This window comes from Rhopalosiphum padi, chromosome 3, assembly GCF_020882245.1.
Source record: "Rhopalosiphum padi isolate XX-2018 chromosome 3, ASM2088224v1, whole genome shotgun sequence".
Taxonomy (NCBI): domain Eukaryota; kingdom Metazoa; phylum Arthropoda; class Insecta; order Hemiptera; family Aphididae; genus Rhopalosiphum; species Rhopalosiphum padi.
The window spans coordinates 25,185,210-25,210,740 of record NC_083599.1 but is presented as its reverse complement, the minus strand read 5'-3'; the positions used below and the strand labels follow the sequence as shown (position 1 = coordinate 25,210,740).

General features: G+C 26.0%; 1 protein-coding gene across 1 annotated transcript in view; it reads right to left on the bottom strand.

Moving 5' to 3' along the window:
- The window catches only part of LOC132926637 (ABC transporter G family member 23-like), a 47,315-nt gene extending 23,744 nt beyond the window's left edge, over window positions 1-23,571 (bottom strand). Inside the window, exon 1 of the mRNA XM_060991011.1 lies at window positions 23,395-23,571. Within this exon, the coding sequence (XP_060846994.1) occupies window positions 23,395-23,504 (110 nt within the window). The 5' untranslated portion in view covers window positions 23,505-23,571. The remainder of the gene's footprint in view (window positions 1-23,394) is intronic.
- Between the last annotated feature and the right edge of the window lie 1,960 nt (window positions 23,572-25,531).

The following is a 25,531-nucleotide window of genomic DNA, read 5'->3' as shown; positions in this document are numbered from 1 at the left end:
AAAACCGAAATGTTCGATACTTTTGCCTTATTTATAGAAATTAAAATTTTGATACCTATACTATAGTTATATATACGTCTTAGTCATCTATCGTATATGGAATTCTGATAAAGGATTTTTAATTTTTTCTGAAATTTCTAAAGGAACTGTAGCCCCTTTATACCCATTTCATTCCATAGCTACGCCACTAATTACATTAATCGTAAACTACTGTGTACTGTGTAGTAATTTTCTTTCGATTTATTACACTTTTCTACTGATTGGGATGTCCACTTGCTGTAGTAGCTGTATTAAAGAGCATAATAATAAATAATAATGTCTAAAATATGAGCTGCACGCGATTATCGTTTGACCACTTCAGCGACTTATGTTTTGTAACAGATTCATTAAAATGAAAACGGAATAATAAAAAGGTTTTGAACATTAATCTATTACGTATACATAGGTATCGCTGTACATCGCCTATAATGATATGTGCAATACTTGGAAATAAAATATGCAACAAACGTATACCTATAGGTGTATAGTGTGTACGCTGCCCTGAAAATGGAACGGTACAATATAAGATACACGGTTCGTGAATCGTGATATGGACAATATTATGTTATGTGACGGCAAAATCAACGTCGAGTCAGCCCGATGGATCTTTAATTAAAAATTAAATTATTGTTTGCCCGCATGTCGTATGTATAATAATAATAATAATAATAATAATAATAATATAATATATTATTTAATATTACCCATCAGCTTCTTAGCATTTTTTTCCAATTTAATCGTTTAGGAACCATACATGGTTAATTCAATGAAATATTATACAATATGGCAATTGACAGCTCGGGCGCTGTGAATATCGAATTATTGTTTCTCTGTACAAAAATATGTCATCAATATTGGCCGATAAATGTACAATAGAGTATAAAAATTCGACAGCGTTCATCCTTGAGGTCACCTTGAATAGGGTCTAGCGCGCTACGTATTGTTATATATTATTAAGTAGGTAGTAGGTATAGCTACATCATAACCATGGTCCATGGTTCTACCTATATATATATATATATTTCGTTCGAATCAATTAAAGATAACATGTTCGATAATAATTTTAATTATTCGTAGTTTTTTGAACAACGTAAATAGAATAAAAAATTATTTTCATGTACCTCGTGTATGTTATCGATTGATATTGTATTTTATATTTAGTAAACACAGCTAGATGCATAATATAATATTATGTGTGCTTACTAATTAATGTTGTGTGTATTTGTAAAGACTATCATTTTTGTAGTTTCCAGATGGTTTTTTTTTAAGTATGTTTATGTCTTACGTTAATACAAGGTGATTCGCCAAGCATTTTCACCTCCACACTTCAATACAAATTTTTGTTGTAAGTGTTGTAACATTTTGGGGTTTATCGATAGAATTTTCCTGCAGTATTCCCCGTGAAATTGGAAACAATAATAAGGACAACTAGCGACTTTTGTTTGAGTATAGACACATTCACTCCAGCAAATTTGTTGAAGAAATATGTGTCTCAATCTCAATTATTGATAATTGTTACCATAGTGTGTACGGTATTTTATAGCTTTTATATTATAATAATTGATTAAGGACAATAATAATAAGTTATAAATTATAATATTATACACTATTTAGCTAAAAAAAAATTAAATAAGTTTATCTAAAATGCAGTTATATTTTTAGTTAATTATAGTCTATTATTTGTTTAATAATGAATAGAAAGAAATATTAGTGCATACTACATAGGTAATTACAAAACACATAATAATTGTGAATTGTAACATGATAAATATAGAAAAAACTAAATACTTTAATTGTCTACGACAGTAAAAAGTAATACAATTACATAATAGTATTTATTTCTTTTACATTGCAAATACATATACTTTGCAAATTATACTTCCCTCTTTAAAAAAAAAACTATATTATATATACATATAAATACGTATTTTGCATTATTTAATTAAATGTAGGTATTTAAAACATTTAATAATTAATCAAATATATGCAAAATATGAAAATAAAATAGAAATAAACGAATCAATAGAAAAAATAATAATAACTGTATTATATTGTATTTATAAATTTATAATAAATACTGCCTACAATTAAATTGCTGTAATTTGATATTTGTAATAAAATCGCACTGCGCTGCATTTACAACTTAAAGCATATCATCAATTGCTGTATCGAAATAAGGTCATCTACTATGTGCATTACTAAATACTTAAAAGCTACACAACGCTAACGCTTGTTATTATAATTCCCTAGAAAATTATAGCCCTAATTGATAAGTATAAAATTTGTTTAATAAAAATATAACGATTATTATTATATTATCTACCCATAATTTGAGTTTACTAAATATTAAAATATTACAAAAAAAATGTATATATATCAATAAACCGATTAATTTCAGGAACAAAAAAGTATACGCAGTGGGATATAACAAGCACTTAGCACGCTCATTCCAAAATTTTAACTTTGATACATTTATTCAAACTCTGATTTTTGGAATTTTAATAAAAATATTATATAATATATTCATAATTTAAAAAAAAATGAATTATTGCAATATTTTTTTTTTGCTGAGCCATATGAATACATCGTTAAATATATTTTACTGTCACGACAAAAATAACAACAACAACAACAACAATAATAATAATATGTAATTTAATTTTACGTCGTACACAAACATAATATACACCAGGTATCGATTACGTGCATTATATTATCTACTATATCTACCTATATATTATGTCTGTGTGTTTACCGATCCCGTCGCGAACGTAAATTCGAAGGTTTCTGTCGACGTATCTTTTCGGCCGTACACCATCGCGCGTCTTCGCTGCGAATACTAATTCAAATGGTTTTAAAATAATAATAAAACGAAGTAAAATCATTATATTATTATCCGACGTTCGCGCGCCCCGGCGCTGTGCGACATCGTTCATCACGCCAATCACGTGCAAATCGTCGCCGACAATGTTGGTGTAACGGCGACAGCGACGACGACGACGGCGACGAGAGTCCTTGGGAGTGGAAGACGGAATCCAAAGAGACGTGTACACGAATGGAAAATTGAAAATTGTTTAATAATATCAATTCGTATCACTAATAATACGAGTATACGCGCACCGATTAAGGACTTTCGCGGTCCTTATAATTTGAGAGGCGCGACACATCGTCTTTGGGACAGATTGGATTTTTCGAAATGACGAAAATTCTAAGGCCTTTTATATGTTCTACGAAATGACAGACAGTTTAAAGTAAGTATATCGCAGTGAGATATGACGTATATTTACCAATTGAACATTTTTAAAAATATAATTCTAATCTTATACTATATACCTACAATATGTGCCGACGAGAGCGCTGATGACCGCGATTAATATTATTGTTTATATATAACACAAAACACACGCATATATATGTTTAGTTATGTGTGTTTTTTATATTTTGCAGCATAAAGACAACAGCAGTAGGTATCAACATTTTATATTAAGCTTGTTTATATAGGTATGTTTGATGATAATAATAATAGGTAATAATACACTAATGCTAACCTCTATTTTTTTCATTTGATAATTTATTTATTAAAATTCTTAGGTATACTTAGATCTATATGTTTAAATATACTTAAATACGCCGTGACGAAAAATGCGACTCTCTCTTACTAACCAAAACGTTATACATTACTTAATGGATTATAAGGTCATATATTGAAATGTAGTAAACTTTCGGGTGACCGATAGTTAAGATTTTTTCTGTGCAATGATTTTTTATCAGTGAATCTTACAACGATTAGTGAGGAGGCTTTCAAGCGTTTCGATTAATACCTATTAGTACCTACGCCTTAAATTATAACAAGTTTTCAAATTTGATAAGTCCAAAGAGTCTTTGTAGAATTACGTGTACCTACTTAATACGATTTTTAATATTATGTTTAGGTATTATTTTATTGTACACACATAATAATATAATGTATAATAACAAAATAACTGTTGGCCAAATAGATTGGATGTCTTGTTTTTATTCTTTAAGTAATATTGGCGTCGATCGTTCAGTGCCAAATAATGACTATACGGTCAAACGACTTTCGGATTTCTATTGCAAAACTCACGTGTGTCAATTAATTGTCGGTGAGAGGTGATGACGGTGAAATTGTACAACTCTCTTATATGTACTTGTACAGCAGAGTTGGATTTATTTTATAAATTTTCGGCTTAAAAGTATAAAACTAAAGTAAAACTTTATTCTTTTAATTTTTCTATCTCGTTGAATATATTTATTTGTTTATTTTTTTGTATAATATTTTATACAGCGTGATTATAAATCAAATAATAGGAAACAAAATAAGCCAAACATTTAAGTGGTTTGGAATTTTGACTAATTTTAAATGTTTTGCTTTTCTAATTTTTCTATTTACTATTATACATTATCAATAACTAATTTTATATTTGTATTATTAAACTAATAAAAAAAATCAATATCTGTTTTGTTCACAACAAATGAATACAATTATTAATTGTATATTTTTGCTTAAAAACTAAAAAAAAAAAATGTGTTCCAAGATGTGTAGGTTACAACATTATAATGTTTATCATAACTCAAGTCACAAGTAAATATAATTTAAGTATTTTAGTATATATAATTTTTGTATTCTGCATTTTTTGCAATTTTCACGTTTTTCCGATTTTGTATGTTTAAATAAACAAAATATTTAACTCAGCTAAATTTATGATTTAGATTAATTAATAATGGTAATAAATTTAATATTTAAAATCTATATACATATATAACTTGTTTTGTTCATTTTAGGAAATAAAACTTTTCTAAAAGCATTATCTATAATAAATAAATACAGACAAGAAACTGCACTTTTCTAATAATTTTGACTAATTTAAAAATGCGATCAAAAGTTTAAAAGACAATACTATTTATCTGCAGTGTAAAAAAGTTGAAACAGTTAGTACAAAATAATGCAGTCAAATTCGTTTAGCATTCATGAAATTACACTCATCTGAGTTATCCATTGATCTTATAAACTTGGAAGAATCGAGTAGTAAACTACTTGAAAATATGAATATGTTTAAAAAAATATTCCTGGTCCAAATGGATAAAAAATTAATAATAAATTTAATAATTTATACATATTTCATATTACTTTTATGCACAAAATTATAATGTTTTCATATCACGTTGTTCCTAATTTTTTGATAAGCAAAAAAAGTTATTATTAGATCTTGTAGTACGTAGACATTTTTCTTAATGTACAAGTAGTACTTGGATATATAAAAAAGATATAATAAAGTATACTTTATAAACAATAGAATAATCTCTGTAGAATATTAAGATACAAAAAATATAGATATCATTTCAATGAAAAGCACAATTAAATATAAATTTAGTATGCCATTTGCGGAGACAATGGCAAAGAAAATGAAATGATTAGGTGTGGTCAGTAACATTGAACTGAGATTAATAACTTATTTTTACAAGATTTAAGACTTGAAATATCTTTTGGGGAATTTGTTTTTTAAATTTGCATATACTTTCTACAGTATAGTCATTAGACAATGATACATGAACTTGAATAAAATAGATGTTATATATACACCAACTTTATTTATTAATTCATTTTTTTAGAAAGGTTATTTTAATTTATACATATTTGATAACAACTAAACTAGTTGTTTTACAAGGTTATTTATAAATAATTAACATAGTTAATCTTACTCTTGTGTAGTAATGAAATAATGATAACATAACTCGAAAAAATAATTATGATTTAAAACTCATAACTGAAAGTATAAATCTTTTATGTTAATTTGTTTGATTAAACATTTGGAAAGTATATTAAAAAATGATATATTTTAAACGTGTTTATATTACAAAACACAGTTTTTCTATAAACATATAGTTTGTTGATTTCAAGTGACAACAAATAAAATAATAATTCAAATTTGCGTACGCATCATTACATTATCTATTTGAAAATAATGATTACAATGAACAAATTTTCACAGAGTTAATGAAAACAAACAGTTATCTGACTGTTAACTAATTGTTTATTGGCATATGAAATTTGATCTTCGTCAAAAAACGAACCAAAAAGAGATTTGTATTAAAACAAGTATTATTAGCGATATGAAAAACACTAAACGACTAAACTGTTAAAATATTCGATTAGTTATTGGAGCAAATATTTTAGTAAACATTTAACAATTTTGATATAAAATTGTTATTAAATCTTTGCTCCATAGACATACAATATACTACTAATAATAATAATGTATAATTTAATAACATTACCTAATAAATTATTTATTTATTATTAATATATATTATTATATGTTTATGGGTTTTCTTTCTGTACTTCTACGAAAACGTACTTATATTTCACGCACAGTGATTATGTGAATAAGATAAGGAGTTTTTGGAGTTATACGCGCAATAACGTATAATTCAATAAACAATTTCTCAAAAAATGTTTATCATGTTTTAATAATATCTTTTATTTGTTGATCAATATTTTTTTAGATATTTACTTACTCAAATTCTATCTGTCTACATGTGTCGTTACTTATTGAGTATCTATAGATAATACATATGTAAAAAATTTAAAAATCATTCAGAAATTTGGAGCATAACAATTTTAAATCAAAATGTTTTACAGTAGGTATTTACAATGACATGTCTATTATGTGCGTTATTTTTTTGCGTGACTTTCGTTACCACTCGAAACAGTAAAAATACTCCAATCTTCTACCTTGAGGGTGGTATCAGATATGGAAAATTTATAAGCTTAATACTTTGGAATGCCAAAAGTGGAAATTCTTTTTTTTTTTTTAATAATAAGTAAAAAAAAAAACAGGCAATAGCGAGAAAACGGGAATATTTAATAAACTAGTTTCCGACAAAATCGTTAGTTATTTTACGTAATCAAAGAGGGGATTACCACGACACTTGATATTACTACCAAATATTTATATTATACAAAATTTTCAAATATTTTTGTACATTTTAATCTATTTTTAGGAATTAAAAATATTCTAATTTTTATAAAACAATATTTTTGAAAAATTAAATGCCATTGAATGACATTGAAATGTATGTTGTAATTTAAAAAAAAGTAAAAACTTAAAAATGTTATGTTTAAATTATAAATTTTAAATTCGAATCATAGAAAAAATATTTTAATTTGATTTTGATATAAAAGAGGCCTCTTACGTTAAACAAAACATCTTAGAGCGGCTATTACAGCCTAAACCGACCACGCCAAAGTATATTATATAGTTATGAAGTATTATTATTAACTTAATAGGTGATAATTATTAGCACAACTATATAGTCTATAGCCGACTATTTATAAATGCAATGTATATAATAATATATATTAGAAAAATTAAACGATTAAAAAGATATAATTCGCTACAGATTATAATATTTGTAATATTACGCCTATTATATACCTATATCGCTATTTGTACATAGTATATTATTGTTAACATTTATCAGTAACCGGTTTTAAAGAAATGTCCGACGCATAATTGTATGAATATTATAATCATTAATAAAAAAATTACTCGCGTATACGAAAAATTAAAAAATAAACAAATATTAGAAAACGGTTTTCTTGGAAATAATAAGGTCTGCTCTGTAAAACACCATCATCGTGTTAGGGACGTCGTTATTTTATTATCTTTATTACTCGTATGGTTTGTTTCTATAGCACACTCTAAATAAAGATATAATATAATATATTATTACACCTCAGAAAACGAGTTCCTGCAAATCGATACTAAATGATTGGAAAGTGTTTTTGGACATGCTTTGTGCAGTTGGCCTCTAGGCTTTATCCATTCCAGCTAGGCGAGTGACAATGTTATGCAACTCCTCCTCTGGCAAATTATTATATATTTGCGGTGCAATGTGAAGACTATGCATCTCTATACTTAAGCATCCAAAATAATTCTTTTTTACTTCTTGAATGTTTGATAAAACACGATGACCATGTCCGCAACAACTAGACGACCGCCAGCGCTCAGAACCATATTACATGATGAATTATTCTTTATTATATAAACCTACATCCACAACAATTAAATATATATATACAAGGTGATCCATTTAAGTGTCTACTCTTGATCTACTGAAAAGTTTTAACTTTTTTGTAAATAAGATTTTTACATGGTTTCATGTCTTTGAAAAACAACATTTTTCGTATAAAATTTTAAAAAATTTTGATCGTTTTTCTCTATCGTATTTTTTTACATTTTTGAATGATAGCACACACAAAAAAAAATTAAATACCCAGAAAATTATTCTGAAATATGAAATTGTATAAATAAATGTAGTCATTGAATAAAGTAAATGGGTTTAAGTTTGTATACATAATATATATAATATATATACAGGTAATATATGAGTAATATGACATACCTATGTAAAACATTATTTTGTAATTCGATTTTAATATTTAACCATAGTAGCGTAATACATTAATACCAGTTGTAGACTGCAATATAATGATAAACTTGATTAGAAACACAATTTTACAATTTAGGTGCCCGTCTAACACATTAAAATAGGTACCTACCAATTATCAACTAACTGCAAGTACTAACAACAGTGGATTTAAGTATATTATTATTATTTTTTTTTATTAAAATATTGTCCTTATACTGATAAAAATACGTTGACCGTTGTTTTTCTTTTTATTAACACTACACAAAGTCAAAGCGCCGGAAATGATAATGCGTTCGCAGTATACCGTCAACATTTTATCAGGATTTAAACCTAGAAATATATAATAATGTTGTTTACGTCTAGTAATATATTTGTAAATATTCGACGGATAATATTATTATATTCACGTATTTTAACCATCTCACCTTGATGGCTATATTCGAAATAATTGCATGTCCGCTTTTGGATAATGGCAAAAACTTAAATCAGTACCTATATATAAGCACAACGCGCATTTAACTACGTGCAATTATTCTAGATACAACATAGAGGCGTATACACGGCGGACGATCGAGAATAATAGCGAAGTGTCTGTATTATATCCGCAAGCGCATTGATTTAACACGGGTAATATAATATAATATATTATCAATACGTATTTACACGCCGCTCGCGAATGCCGCGGTAATGCACGCACTCCGCAGAAAACTCGTGTAATATTCATATGACGTATGCGCCTATTTACAGGTGGGTACATTTCATGTACCGGAGTGTTGGGTACGAGTATAATATTATTATTATATTATGGTCACTACCGGTAGCGGACATGTTTACATTAAGTGTAGATATACGAAGTAAGAAGAGGACGCTCAGTGTAAAGGTATTTGCGCTATTTCCCGAAATCAAAAAGCTTGATAATTTTTATACGAATCGCCTCCGGACGATGAGTTGCCTTCCGTCGGGAGCGACACACGTATTATATGAGTAGGTATACCTACTGTATACTTATTTTTAACTATACAATTCCGCAATTATTTTTCGTCACATAAAATAATTGACAAATGTTGCCTAAATGTAACACGCTTCCGCGTAAAAATTGCATCGACTGGCAATCAGTTATACGAGAAAAAAAAAAACACAAATAATATAATAGTATATGATTATTTGTTTTAAAATTGTATTGGCGGTATTAAAAATGAAAACGGATTAGTTAAAATATAATCAAATTAATAAAATCAACTATTAATAGTAAAGTATATAAATAAAACTATTATGATAGTCAACAACTAATTTGAGATAATTATCAGTATAAAAAATTGCTGTTTGCTGAAAAATAATAAACCAACTTTATTATAATGAATATTTCTTTTATTACACGTGTTGACTTTCAAATATTATGAATAGGTAGATACATGTTTAGAGAGACAAACGAGCGTATTATTATTATTAATTCAAAATCTATTTCGATTTTTGTTCATAAATTATAATAATTAAATGTCTATTGTCTATAATATGCTTTTAGTTATATTTGCATATTAATATGATAAGATTGTGTGTTTTTTAAACATTTGTGTTTCATAATTGTACGATTTTTTAAACTTTTAACATTAAAATTCTATATAGTATATATAGGTGAAAAAAATTATAAACTATACATAATTTTGGCAACTAATCACGTGTTAATTAAATTAAATTAATAAATGAAGATAAGTAAAAATTAATTACGTTAAGTTATAAGTCAATAGTAAACAAACAGAATACTTAACTCTAAAAGTATCAAGTTTACATTGAGAAAAATATGTATTTAACTCAGTCAAAAAAAGTTAAATAATTGTTTTAATTAGGTACCAAGTTAAGTTACATATTATAGTAGTATTAAATTTTTTTAATACATAATCATACTATTTGTTTATATTGTATAATATACTAGCTGTAATGTTATTTTGAGAAATTACTTATTTTCATTAAATCAATGATATTAATTTAACAAAAAATAATTATTATTTAATCAGTTTTGACTAATGTAATTATAGGTTAATAATGTGATAGTTATACATAGTATATCACATTATTTTTAATTATATCGTATTATTTTAAAAATTAACCGAATAAAGCTAAGTACTCTGAAACTAATTAAGTTATTAAGTTAATTAAACTACAAGGTAACCAGTTAAGTTAAAAATTAACTTTGTTACTAGTATAATTAATTATCCCCAAATTTATAAAATCGTTTTTTTGAAACTTTAAAATATACTTACGCCTTAACTTAAAATATTTTCAAAAAAGATTTCCGAGTAAGTATATGTATGATTTTTTGAACATTTTTCATCCGAAAAGATGTGCCCGACTTTATAATTTTATGTTAATAAAAAATATACATTATAAATTCCCCGATATTTGGGTGTTTATGATTTAGATTATATAATCATATTATTTATGTCTATTATTAAAAGTAGATCGTAGATAATTGCAGAAATAATAATTTGGCAAATTAAAATACAAATGCGTATAATATTTAAACAGGTTATAGTTTTAAGATATAATTACCAAAATAGGTAAGTGATGTAGATGAAACTATGAAAAAAAAATGTTTAAGGATTTTAATTATGTAGGCTTAGTGTGTATCAAGGATTTAGATTCTATACCTTAGAAAACGTTCTTGGTACGTCCGTGTTTACGAATAATTAAGTGAAACAATTGAACTATTCAATATTATATTATGTAATAGGTTTGCTTAAATTAATTTATAACAAGATTGATTATATAATATAATTTGGGATAGTTGTATCGACCCACCACAAGGTGTATAAAATGTCTTACCCCGCTAGCACAAGGTCATCTGTATCTATTTAAATCTAAAAATGCAATCGGTATTCACAATGCCTGATATCTTCCGCGTAAGTCTAGTATTATAGCGTATTAGCATGTGAGATGTGAATATATTTATCTATACATCCTAGTTTCTACAATAATTTAACTTGTATTTTATAATATTATAATCTATAATCATGTTAGTATATTGTCAGTTGGTGTGGTATGTATAGTGCCATTCAAATAACAAACGTTATTAAATTATTTTTAAATTAATTTTAACGAATTATTTCCCCTCAATATTTAATATTGACATTCAAATTTTTCAACAAAAACGAATCATTATCAACTTAATGTGTGAATTTCAGAGATATTTAGGAAATTGTCTTATTTTTTGGTTCAATCCTGTGCAGTTATGAAATATTAATTATTATAACTATATTATTTTATTAATTGATAAAATTAGTTTTTCACAGAAAATTAGAAAATCTACTGAAAAAATTATCTACATATTTATTTACAAGTATTAATTTAAAATTTAAAAATAAGTACTCACAAAATATATTCTAATTGATATTGTTAAATACGACTTTTTACTGGGAACAGCAGTAAATACTACGTAGTATACTCGTATACCTACTACTTATTTTAGTATATTAGATTTCTATTTTCTATTTTAATTATGGGCATACATTTTTGGGGAATTCTTTTATGTTTAAAAATACGGTATAATAAATAAAAAAATAAATATGTATTACTAAAAGTTAATGTTAAATGTTTTGTTTATTGAGTTTCTTAGTCTATTTGATGATTTTCTTTTATGCTTTTAAACGATTTTAAATGTAAATACAATTGTAGCAATATGTTAGAATAAATTATCTGTACTCTCCTTCCCTATCCCCCGTGTAAAATCCCTGAATATGCCACTGATTTTGAACAACGTATACTTTTAGAGTGGACTTCTACAATATTGTACACGGCTCTGGTCGGCAATCCCACGTGATGTACACCACACTTTACACCATCCTTTTTTCCGGCATTGGTTTGTTCATACTAAACCTTCTAATAATTTAAAACATAGAATAGGTATAAATAAAGTATTAGCTGTGTGGACTTACACAAACTCATATTTTTTCTTCGTTCATATTGGCAGGTACCGTCTGCGCGTCTAAAACGTGAACATATTGTTTATCTGTACACAGACACCAACAAATCTAACGAATAATTAATATTAAATATCATAGATAGCCGTGTCGTGCGTATTTTATGGACATAAAATAATAATTTAGCTACGACTATAAGTGGACACGTGAGATATGAATACTAATGTATTAATTTGTATACATTTGATTGCTGTAACGTCGTATCTGCCGCACGATCCGTTTCCTAATTTGTAGGTCACGTCCATTATAATATAATACATAACTCAGAAGGCTAAAATCATAAAATTAAACAGGCCTGTATTGTACCCATCATCGCATGGCATATAGCACGGTTTTTAAAATTATTTTGGCAAATTATATTATAACTCGCAACACGGTGGCGTGCACCTTAAGCTCGGTCGACGGGGTTGATTAGATATGTTTTTTTATCAGAAAAGGTTACTGGGCATCGTCGAGTTGAACTCGTGTTGAAGCTCAGGAGTTATCTTGTTTACAACATGTTCTTTTAATTAATACACATTATAAAGCACTATAAAGCATAGTTAAAACGGAAAAAAATATACGAACAGTTGAATAAGAATATTGGCAAGCACGATATATATTATATAGAGTTTGTTGCATCGTATTCGCGAAGAAGCCCGTGGAAAGTGTATTCTTTGAACATCTTTACATCGGTAGTGACATATTGGGCACTTCGCGTGGCATTAAATTATATATGTAACTGAGTCTCGACGAACAAATACACGTATATACTCGTACTACGTTGGATACAGTCGATACAGGTATCCAACGCACAACGTATTATTTAATCATTTACTAAAACTAATGCTAGCACTCCATTATGGTCTATGGTATATGCTGTTAATGGAGTATTAGTGGTATCGGGATTTAATAATAATAATGAATTTATATAATATATGTATTACGTATAACATATTAGATCTCAATAAATACTATTTTTATGCTATGCCTCTCATATTTAAAAAAAAATTGCAATTTTTATTTACAAACAATTTATTAAATTAGTATATCAATTGCTTTTTTTTTATTTTTGAGCCTTGATACGAAGAACTTTTTCGTGTTTAATAACCACTTTATTCAATTAATGGCTAATAATATCTGCAGTTCATTGAAATGCTTCAAAAACATGGCGTTAAATTAGAAAACATAATACGCCACATAGGTACTCACATTTATAAATGTACTCCTTAGCGTATGAAAATGTTCTGTCAGGAATCGACATAAATAACGTTTGGTGACTGTATAATAATATACTATAATAGTATATTGTTTTAAATTGGGAAGTGTGGAATGATTACAATCAAAAGCGTGTGTATCTTTATGGTATCTTTATGGCTGTTCTGAGAAATGTACGATTTCAGCTTTGCATGCTATATATTCCTAGTTCAGCAATGGGTTGAATGTCTGATTCGAGGTTAATTTTAACTAGTTTTTTAAATGGTCGATAATAAGTTATGAAAAAAAACCGACAAATCGAAAATTATTTATCAATCATCACAACATATAATATATTATTTTCCACATACATGGAGTACGCGAACAATTTAAAACATTCCAATTTCAAAGGTCCCCGTTATTTGGGTTTATAAAAAAATGGCCATGGAGGATATATAATTTCCATATTCCTTACCATATGATAACGCCAATGTTACATTATTATGGATATTTAATTAAATCGATGGGTGGATTTAACTTAGACATAAATAAAAAGTTAAACAGAGTACTGAGAAATGATAAAAATGCCCCAGAATCCCGGATACGATGTAGATGATGAAATATTTGTTATTTTTAAACTAACAATTTTCCAAATGTGGTTTTACTTGTCCAAACTTATTTAATACTAACTTTTCAATAGCAAAATATAATATTCTTCATTTTTTTTTAATACACTCGTACAAATACGTGTGTAAAATAAATATTTTATTTAATGCGCGGTGATAATTATGTATGTGCAAAATACACTTTTTAATATATCTTCCTGATTCCTATAGTTTAATGAAACACATAATATTTATTTAAATAAATTTATTTTACTAGTGGTCTGGTTAAAATCGATATACTCCGACGATCGGAAACGTTATTGTGTATAATATGTAATATTATATTTGTGTATTTACTCTGTAGGTACATATTACATATTATATTCTTGTTTCCTAGTTTAAACTATTCCGAGTGGGAAGCTGTTTGACCTTATATAATATTACAAGACCGCGGAGCAAACAAACATTTTAATAAAATCGAAACATTCATATATAGTGTCATGATAATTGACGTTATTTCGATAATTATTTCACTGTAGATCAATGAACGATGTAAATAGACTATACCGATACAATATATAGATATTTACCTATACAAATAACCATAACTAAACACATCTTGATTAAACTTAAACATCGAATAGTTTTTACTATTTTATCATAAATAATCGATTTCAGAAACGCTATAAAATCGTTAAACTGAACTTGGCTCATCATTGCCACGATGATTTTATTCATTTTAACAAAACGCAGACATAAAAATACTTTTATTTCGCAATTCATAACCACTTACATATTATCTACTCTAGATTTATATTAGTTAAGCTTATTAAATTGATCAAAAGTAGTATTCTAAAAAGTAATTACTTATTCAGTTATTCATATTGTATCATATAAATTATAAACACATATTATGACGTATTACTTTAACGGTTTTAGAAATTTGGAATTGACACGATTATGATATAATCGCATATTTTTCTATTACAGTGATTTCAATAATGTTATATATTTAATAAATAAAAAAGGATAGGTACTATGAAAGACGTAAAATTAATGAAAATTAAATCATTCAAAAAATATACACACGAGTTTATAAAAAAACCTGCTAGGTAATCTGCTTGACTAGTTCACTGTATACATTTTTTAAATGTATTAATAAGATTTAAAATTTTTAAATTTACTAAAAAAATATATGTATTATTAATTCTTAAACTCCCTTGAAAAACGAAATTATATGTACCTACACGTTACACTACCTTATAGTATAATTAACTAATAGAACAGTTCTCAAACTGTGAGGAGCGCTTCCCTTTGTTAGGTAAAATAAAAATACCGATTTTAAAAATTGTAGACAAAAACGTATATTAAGACAAATGTTGAAAACACAGTTTTATGACATTTTTTAATCAAGTCTATTATATTTTATAATTATTTACTTTACGAAAAATTGACCAATTTCAAATACATAGTTAGAAATGATAATAAATTACTTATATAAGTTATAAACAGACTTGAATTCAATTTTAAAAATTAAATGGATAAATACTATTCCAAAAACTAACAACCTCAATATACATAAAGTTAGTAGGTATACCTACTATTAATACTTATATGAAGTTTTTGGATCATTCTATATACACGATATTACTACGAGGTACCTATATATTACTCAATATAATAATAGTATTATACGAGTACAACTAATACATCGCTTGCAATACTCCAAAGTTTTTAATTATGCAGTACGAAATTTAAAAACATAATTTAAAAATGTGAATACATAATTATATGTTATTTGATTATAAGGTACCTACTATATAATTAAATAATAACATACAAAAATTGTTTTAACGGCGATGGTGCAGTATGGTATTTGATAATCATTTAAACGTTACACTGTTGAAATTTAGTTATTAGGTAATTTATAGTCTTTGCTTAAATGGAACAGGTAATATTAAAATATTGTAAAATCGAATGAATGAAATTTTCTGATTCCTCGTTTCACTACTCAATAACCACTTACAATTTATAATAAGTTACTATAAGTTATAGGTACATACATGATTGCCAATATATTTTAAGTAAATTTTAGTCAGTAAAATTCAGCCAAAAACCGTTCCTAAACTAAACACAATATCTCAAAATCTCAAACTTATTAGGAATGATATATTATTTTATACTTAAAAATAACCGTAGAAAATAATCATAACGATATTAATCATGTTTAAAAATAAAAGCTGTTTGTATAATAACTATTGTACATATTACCTATAATAAGTATAATATAAAACTCTTCGGTTAAATTTGTAAATTTCGATCATCACTTGGTTGATGTACCATGATCACGCGTGTGTGTGTGTGTGTGTGAAACTGAAAACTCAATACTTATAGAATTCATCATACAATTAGGTCATGGGCAAGGGTAAGATCGAACAACAATATATTATAACACACACGTTAGAACGTCCTATAATACGAGCTCGCATAAAAGACTAATTATTATGAAAAAAAAAAAAATATATTTAATAACGTATAATGCGAGGACAATAGAAAAACATTTATAGACCTATAGTAGTTGAAGTGAATCGATAGTAATTATAATAATATTAATATATTATACACTGCGACTCATCTCGATGTATTTGTCTTTGGATATAATAATAGTGTATATTATGTACTTATATACCTAATACTGAAAAAAAATACAAATTTTTAATTGACTATTCATAAATATACATATACAACTACTTAACTATTTAACTTTTAATTCTTGAAGTTTTTTTGTTATGCCTAAGCTTAAGGAATGTCCTGTGCCACCTGTGGTGGTATAAACTTTTATTTTCAAATAAAAACCTAATTTTTAAATGTAATTATTTAATGGATATTTTTTTATTTTTTAATAATTTTGAAAATTCGAAGTTGTAGTTTTTCAGTTTTAAAATGTTTATATTAAGGATAATAGCTAGTCCTTAAAAATAGTTTTAAAAAAATTTAAAATTAATGTAATATCGGATCTAGTATTTATTATACTTGAACAATTTTTATACATAATACATTTTGATAGATTAATAAAAAATAGTATATTAGTAGTTCAAATTACCATATTATTATGCTTAGTGCATAGGATCAAATAACTCAAAACAATTCGTTTGAATTTTGAATTGTTGAATGTTAACATTTTCATAAATATAAAATAATCCACTAAATAATTTATAATAATAATTAATAACAAGTATGTTGTCATTAGAAAAAAAATTTTCACACAATTTGTGTATCTTTGCAGGATACTTCGTAAGTAGTGCAATAAATTTAAAATTTTTAAAAACATTAAACAGGTTCTAAGTATAGCATCTTCAAAATTCTATGAAACACCTGACTACTACAAATCAGTGCGGGCAGAAAAGTGTTATGAACTTATAATTAATAACTGTTATATTGCTTCTATAATTTAAAATTAACAAAAATGAGTAAAATATATAGGCGTGCGTTTATTGAATTCTTTATTAATACCAAACAATAAATTATGTCGATGTATTATTATATTATAATATACTATATAGGTAGGTACATATTATTATAATAATGTTAAATCGAATAAAATTCGTCTATTAAAATATCAAATACTTATTTACCTATCAAGCTGTTCCACGAATAAAAATGCAATCATCTTTCATGGTTTTGTTCAACTTTATCTGTAGTAATAATAAAATATATTTTCAATTTTTGTCACCGCTACAGCTATGTACAATTTACCTAGGCAGTTACCTATTGACGAATTCATTGAACGCTTATACATAATTTATTGAAAGATAATATAATATGCATTGTAAATCATGGATAAACCACCTGTGCGTATTGATACCCCGTGGAACGAGACACGCGATGACCGGGCATAATATTGTTATTATTATTATATTTCGCGTACTGTTGCCGAATTCGATACCTATTCATAATTGTATGATACCTTTATATTAAGTGTATAATAAGTGTATATTATATTTTTAATTATGTAGCGATGGCATGCAGCACAGCGGTCAACTTTCGTTGTCTCGTTCAATGTCAAATACTATATTATGTTATGATATTAGTTCGATTGTTTTTTTTTTCAATCTTCTGACTTTTGTCCCAAGTATGTGTATAAACAGGTACAAAACTGCTGGTACAGCTGGTTTATACCTGCCTGACTATGAGTATAGTATGTGTCTGCGTAAATCAAACAGTGCGTAACAGTCAGTAGTAGGTACTGTTACTATTATCCGGTGGATATTTTAATATTACTTTACCTAGGTATATTATAATAATAATATGTGTTGCGCGTATATTTGAAATGAATGAAACATATTTACTTTGTACGATGCAAACAAGTCTAAAGATCAACAAACTATACGAAGGCACGTTATATACGAGCATAATCCATTGTCTTATAATATCGGTTACAAAGTATCTAATACCAATGTCATTTGAACGAGTTTTTTACGAAGAGGTTATTTAAATATTCATATACATGGTATATACCTATAATGTGATCGAATCGAAAAAAAAATCACTCAAGACGACGTACCCGTGTTAACTCCGCCTTATTAAGAGGACGTCATACCCACATGTGTATAGTCTCTGATGTCTTACGGACGTAACGTACTACAAAGTAGTAGGTAGTTGTAAACATAGATAATTGTTTTTATGATGGGAAATGTAATTTATTAATTATTTACATTTTCCGTCGTACATAGAACTATAGGCAGTAGTCATATTGGCTTGGTTGCTGTACTATTCACGACACATTTTTAAATGTCACTTTGAAAACAGATCACACGTAGTAGGATAATTAAGTTTACGGAATTCGTCTGGACAATATTATATTATAATATACATATCGTTGGACGCGTATCGACTTCGATTCCCGCGTATACCTAACTATAGTGAGTACCTATATTAAACGACTATACCTACACGTGAAGTAAGGCAATGCCGCTATGCAACGCACAGCCGTACAGTGACTTTTCCGTATCGTTTAATGTATCGGTTAAAACACGTTTCGAACATAGGTACCTACCTACCTATCAGCCCTGGTTTATAATAAAACGCGAAAACGAACGATTTGTACTCTGCGCTGTGTCAAGTTCACTGCCGCATATTTCTTCATTTATGGCATTCCGGCGTCCTAGTTATTTATTTGTTTAGATGCATATACCCAATAATTGCTAAATATGGTATTTGCGGAAACCAATTAATTATTATATGTCCGAGTGAGAATGACAACGTTGTATATACATTTTTTTTTCAAACGATATAAAATATTGTGTTTCAAAAAAAATATTTAACGACACTTCACTGGCTTACTGCTGAGTGCTGACCGACGCACTTATTTTATAATTCATTCATAATGATCGTGTAGTAATACAATACGATATATTTTTACTATTTAAATCGATTACAAATATTGAAATACCTATATCAAAAATTAAATTATTTGTGAATTTTTCACATTAAAAAATAAAATAATAAATGTAGGTAATATTACTATTTATACATAATTGGCCATATCTGATTAAACATTTCAATTTATTTTCTGTCAAAATATAAACAAATAGAATATTATCTAAATCGGGCAACGCACTATTATCAGGCCTCGATAAGAGTTTACCTATACCTAATAATATGACATAATTATTACTTTTAGTCGTTACTCGTCAGTTGCGCCGATAACTATGTATCCTATAACTGTATAAGTATTGCGGATGCAATATCTGATTTAGGTGGGTGGTGCCGGGTATATAGTCAATAATAGTCCATAGGAATATAGGATATAGGTATACAGCACAAGTTATAGATATTTGGATAAAAGTATATGCTATCCGTACTTGAGTATAACAAATTCATTGTTTACTAGTACCTCCTATATCAAATTTTATTTGTACGCATAACCATTTGAAACTGACATCAGCGCCACTGCTATTCATATCGGAATACCTATATATCTAAATAGTTAAGTTGCCCATGCTAGGTATAATAATACATTGTGTCAGTATAATCACCAATTATTATTATGCTTAAATATAAAGCTATAATATGATATCGCTGGCTGATTAACACACACGCGTGTGTGATAAAATATGTAAATAACACGTTCTGATCATATTATAATTATTAATTGCTACCTTTTTTACGAAAACCACAATAATAAATTCGTATCGCCCACGCTTATATCATTGATCAAAAATAATTTTTGTAGTGTTTGATATTTTAAAAGCTTTTGAAAAAAATGATATTTACTTTGTACTTACTCGGTGAGGGAGGACTTGAAAATTTTTTCTGTGGGGGAGATCTAAACTTCTCAAAGCCACTCTATTATTAATTCAGGCATTATTATATTTATTGTTATTTAATGTATGCGATGTAAATACAGTAAGAAAAATTCATACAGTACTTACAATACGTCTTAATTACATTTTATCATTGATCTGTCAAAAAACTTAAAAACCTAATTCAAGATACCTCATAAGTTGTTTTTATAACTATTTAAAAATATCAAAGACACAATTTAAAGCACGGTTTTAGCTACAAGAACTTGAAATTCAAATTTGGACAAACTAGATATTTAAACGAAGAATAATGATTTTAGTTATTTTATTACAAATTAAAAATATTATTCATGGATAACTGAAATTTATAATATTATATTTTATACACATAACGCCTTTTATAAATACAATATTTTCGAAAAAAAAAATTCAATCTACCATATATCACTTTTATACTTCTTTCGTATTTTAAATTTTTTTATGCTTATTTAGTTAGTTTTTATAGTGAAATTTTATAGATCCGGGTCCCGTGCATAAAATCACATATATAAAAAAAAAATGTTAAGTTTTTCTAATATGATGGTGGATGATGCAGACATGGTTACATGAATGTATCGTTTAAAATTTCTCAATATATATTTCTTTTATGTGTAACTATTTGCAATTTGCTACATAATTATATCTCTATACTAACGTCTAACACTACTGTAATATTCTAATTGCAAATTAAATACGTTATTATTATATATTGCAGCATAAAGATCTGATTTTTTTAATTTTTATCTCACATTAATAAACACCACGCCATATATTATACATTATACGGACCCTTATTATTCTGAATTTCGATTTAATATATTTTTTAATTGTGTATGATATATTATTATTTAAATATAGCATAGGTACATATTATGTAATTAAATGGTTCTAACACTCTTTATTAATTATTTTTTTACACTGTAAATCTTATTATGACTTAGCTTCTGTAAAGTACAAGTTTATATATTATGTTTCTTATTTATGATTTATTAAGTGCCCCCCATACCCCTCCATTATAAATAATCTAAATCCATGTCTGCAACGATTTTATGTACATTCTCATCCAATATTATAGGTGTATGCTAATTAATATTATGATATCGATGGTTAAGTTGTCCCAATTTTTTTCATCGAATTGAATCTTTATTTTATACTATTTATCGTTCGAAACTTTTTTGAATTCAAGCTATTAAATAAATAAAGTTAAAACACTTAAATACGTCCTAAACTCCCAAAACATGTATGTGCTTAACCATTGATATATTATGTACCTTATACAAATAGCTATACTACCAATATTATTACACTGCGTGTCACAAATTACAATATATAGAATTTCTAATTTTTCTTGTAAATACGTATAATAATAATTACTTTTTTAGAACCAAATTATTATACCTATTTCATATGTAGGTATTTATATACAATGTTAAAATATTGTTGTGTATGAAATAAATGTAATCAAAATTTTAAGTTTAATTTTTTTTTTATTAAATCTGACAGTTCTTACTCCATATAACTACGTGTCAAATTTGTATTAATTATAGTGATATAAATACATAATATTATGTGATCTCTATTTTTTTTCCAAGTGGAAATTTCACTATTTTTTTCATCGATCATTATATCAGTCTTCAAATGGGCATTGACGTAATAAAAAAAGAGGAAAGTACATTACCGCTTTGCTGTGCAGTAAGTGTTGAGTGTCCCTTTAAAATTATCATAGTAGACGTTAAAATTTTCAATTACCCACGAGGCACGAATAATATTTTTGAATTAAATGAAAAATAATTTTTTCCAAATTTGGGGTTGAAAATCTATTTATAATAAAATCATGTTCATACATAGGTACATGTATACACTTTTTTTTGTTACATTATGAATCTCTTATAAGGAATCTTGTATTAATTTTATTTCTTTAAGATTTTGATCTAACGACAATTTTTTTATCAATAAAAGGTGTCGAAGTATTTTGAAAATTATATCATGTTTAAAAATACTAATATAAACATTTGGTACACAATTAAATTATACACTGCAGTTATTCGTTTTTAATCATAACTGAATAAGAACATTTTGAAAAAAAAATCCAATTTTCCATAATTTTTTTTGGATTAATTAATGAAAAAAGTACAGGACATTTATTTTATTTTGACTCTCCGAAGTATCAACTAGTTTTACTTTTCTATTATAAAAGTTATTTTGAATGTTACATACGAAGTACATTAATCGATACAAGTTGGTCCAGTATAACCTAAATCTTATTACCTTAGGTTATAATATAATTTAAACTATATTAATAAACATTAAATACTCAACAATTTTTTATTGTACTGTTATTTTTCTAAAAAAAGATCAAGGAACTACCAAAAAAATAAAAAATAAGCTTACTTATTCCTATATATACCTATATATCGTTTTTAGATTGCAAAAATATAATAATAATAAAATGTATACTATTATCAATGAATATAAGAATATAAGTTATATATTATAAAACATAAATTTAAATTAAAAAAAGTTATATTCTTAAAACATTTTTAATTATTTATAAAAAATGATATGTAATATAATTTTAAAATACAAAAATTATACAGTATATATAAAATAAAATTTACTAATTTAATATAATATTCATAATTTTTCTCGAAATGTTTTTTCCCTGAGAATCACATTACATTTAATATTACCTATATAATTATTAAAACAAAATTGTCACGAAATAAAATTATAACTAATGGCCTTATCAATAATATAATAATATAATAATATAATAATATAATAGGTATATTATCTACTTACATACTGCCACTCGAGACTTTCATATTAAATCCATCTAGTACTATGTAATCTGGAGGATAAATTTTGCAAGCATTTTTTACTTCTACGGCATACTCAGGTCTTTGGTCCATTTTGTATCCAAAAGTACGAATTACGATAAACGAATCACGACCTATGAGCTACAGATAACTATTTCAAATAACCTTAATGTTACATTGAACAAACTATATAAATGATAGTTTCCATAAAAAAAAATTCAGCTTCAGTCACGGTCGTTCAGTTTTGAGATGCATGTGGTAGGAATAATTTTTTTTTCTCTTTTCTATGTAATAATATTAAATAGGTAATTATTTAGGTAACTACTTTATATAAGATAATTAGATAAATTAATAGTGTACTTAACCGATTAAAAATCAATACAGTATTATTGTTTTTTCTATAAATTTATTTTCACTATGCATTGAGTAATAATTATTAAAATAGAACTAGTTAAAATAAAATATAACCTAATGCATTATATCACTTCACATTTGATATACCAACATTAATATTTAATATTCAAATGCTGTTCAAATAACATGTTTAATTAATTATTAATATTTAACGTCTTAATAGTTATAAGTTTCTAAACATTTACTTGATACTTTAACTATCTGTGTGAATCACAATTTCTCAATCAACAAATCATCTAGTTGATTTTAGCGTAATATCTTCACACGTATAATTGTAAAAACCAACATATGTTGTGATTGTATTAATTTAAATCGGACTAAAGACGTTAAATAGTTGTGTTTAATTATTGATAAATCGCTTAAACAATACAAAAATACAAGTTAACAAAGATAATTAAAAAGCTATACATTATAAATTTTATAATATTAAAACATATCTTTAATATTTATTTACTTAAAACAGTTTATTTCACTTAGCACAATCAATTTTTTACTATGGAATTTCAATATGGGGTATCACTGTAGTAGTACTTATGAAATACATTCAACTCTTCCGATTACTACTTATTTGAATGGTTTAATGAAGTTTATTCTTGATAGGACAAGGTTACATGTACTTATATCCTTCTGTATTCTGTTATACAAAGAATTTAATGTTGCTCCAGTTATTATTATATATTTTAAAATTACTCTGCAACTTATTAATAAATATAAATACCTAACATGTAAACCTGTAGATAATAGATATCCAGAAATAATACTAAAAACAAACACTACCTAACTTAAACACGACATAATATACAATTTATAATAATATTGTTTGCCAACAAAAATCGGTTAACAAAGGCATTCAGTTCTATACAAATCTTGTAATTAAATAAATTGATGTTGGTACCCTTTTTTTTTTTTTAATTTAATTTTTACATTAAATTTTAACCATCATATTATGGTAATTTAATTTAACTTTTTTATTGTTAATCTCATTCCATACGGCATATCATATATGAAATAGTGTAAATAATTATTAAGACAATTCTATTTTTAATATTTATTTTGTTCAGTTTTGATTTTTTTTTTTCGATAATTATTTAATTTTGTGATGTAGACTATGTTATTGCATTATTCCATTAGAATATGTCATTAGTTTTTTATTCTTAAAAAAATAAAAAAAATGATTGGAGTTAATATATTTTGAAATATTAATTATGAATTAATTAAATAGGTATATTAAATTATGATTCAATATTTATTTTTAAATATACATTATTTTTTTGTTGCAATTAAATAAAGAAGAAGATTGGTTCGGATAATATTAAAGTTTAACTATCTATAATTTTGTTATTTTCAATAATTTAATTAGGTAAAAAAATATTGTCAATGCCATGATGACATTTTTTTTAAATCGTGTAAGTTACCTATGTAGATATATTGAGAAAATATTTATTTTTACATCAGTGTTATAATGTATTTATTTATATGAATATTTGAAAAACTATTTAATTTTATTTGTTATAAGAGTAAAATACGCATGTCTAAGTTATTTGTTTTTGTAATTTTTGTTATTTATAATTGTTTGATTTTAATGGATTATACGTCCATCGCAGCACCGCACGGCGCACGTGACACATAAATAGTATTGTTGTTGTACTTATTTACTATATAAGTATAATATAACTAATACTGTCAATTATACTCAATACTGATAA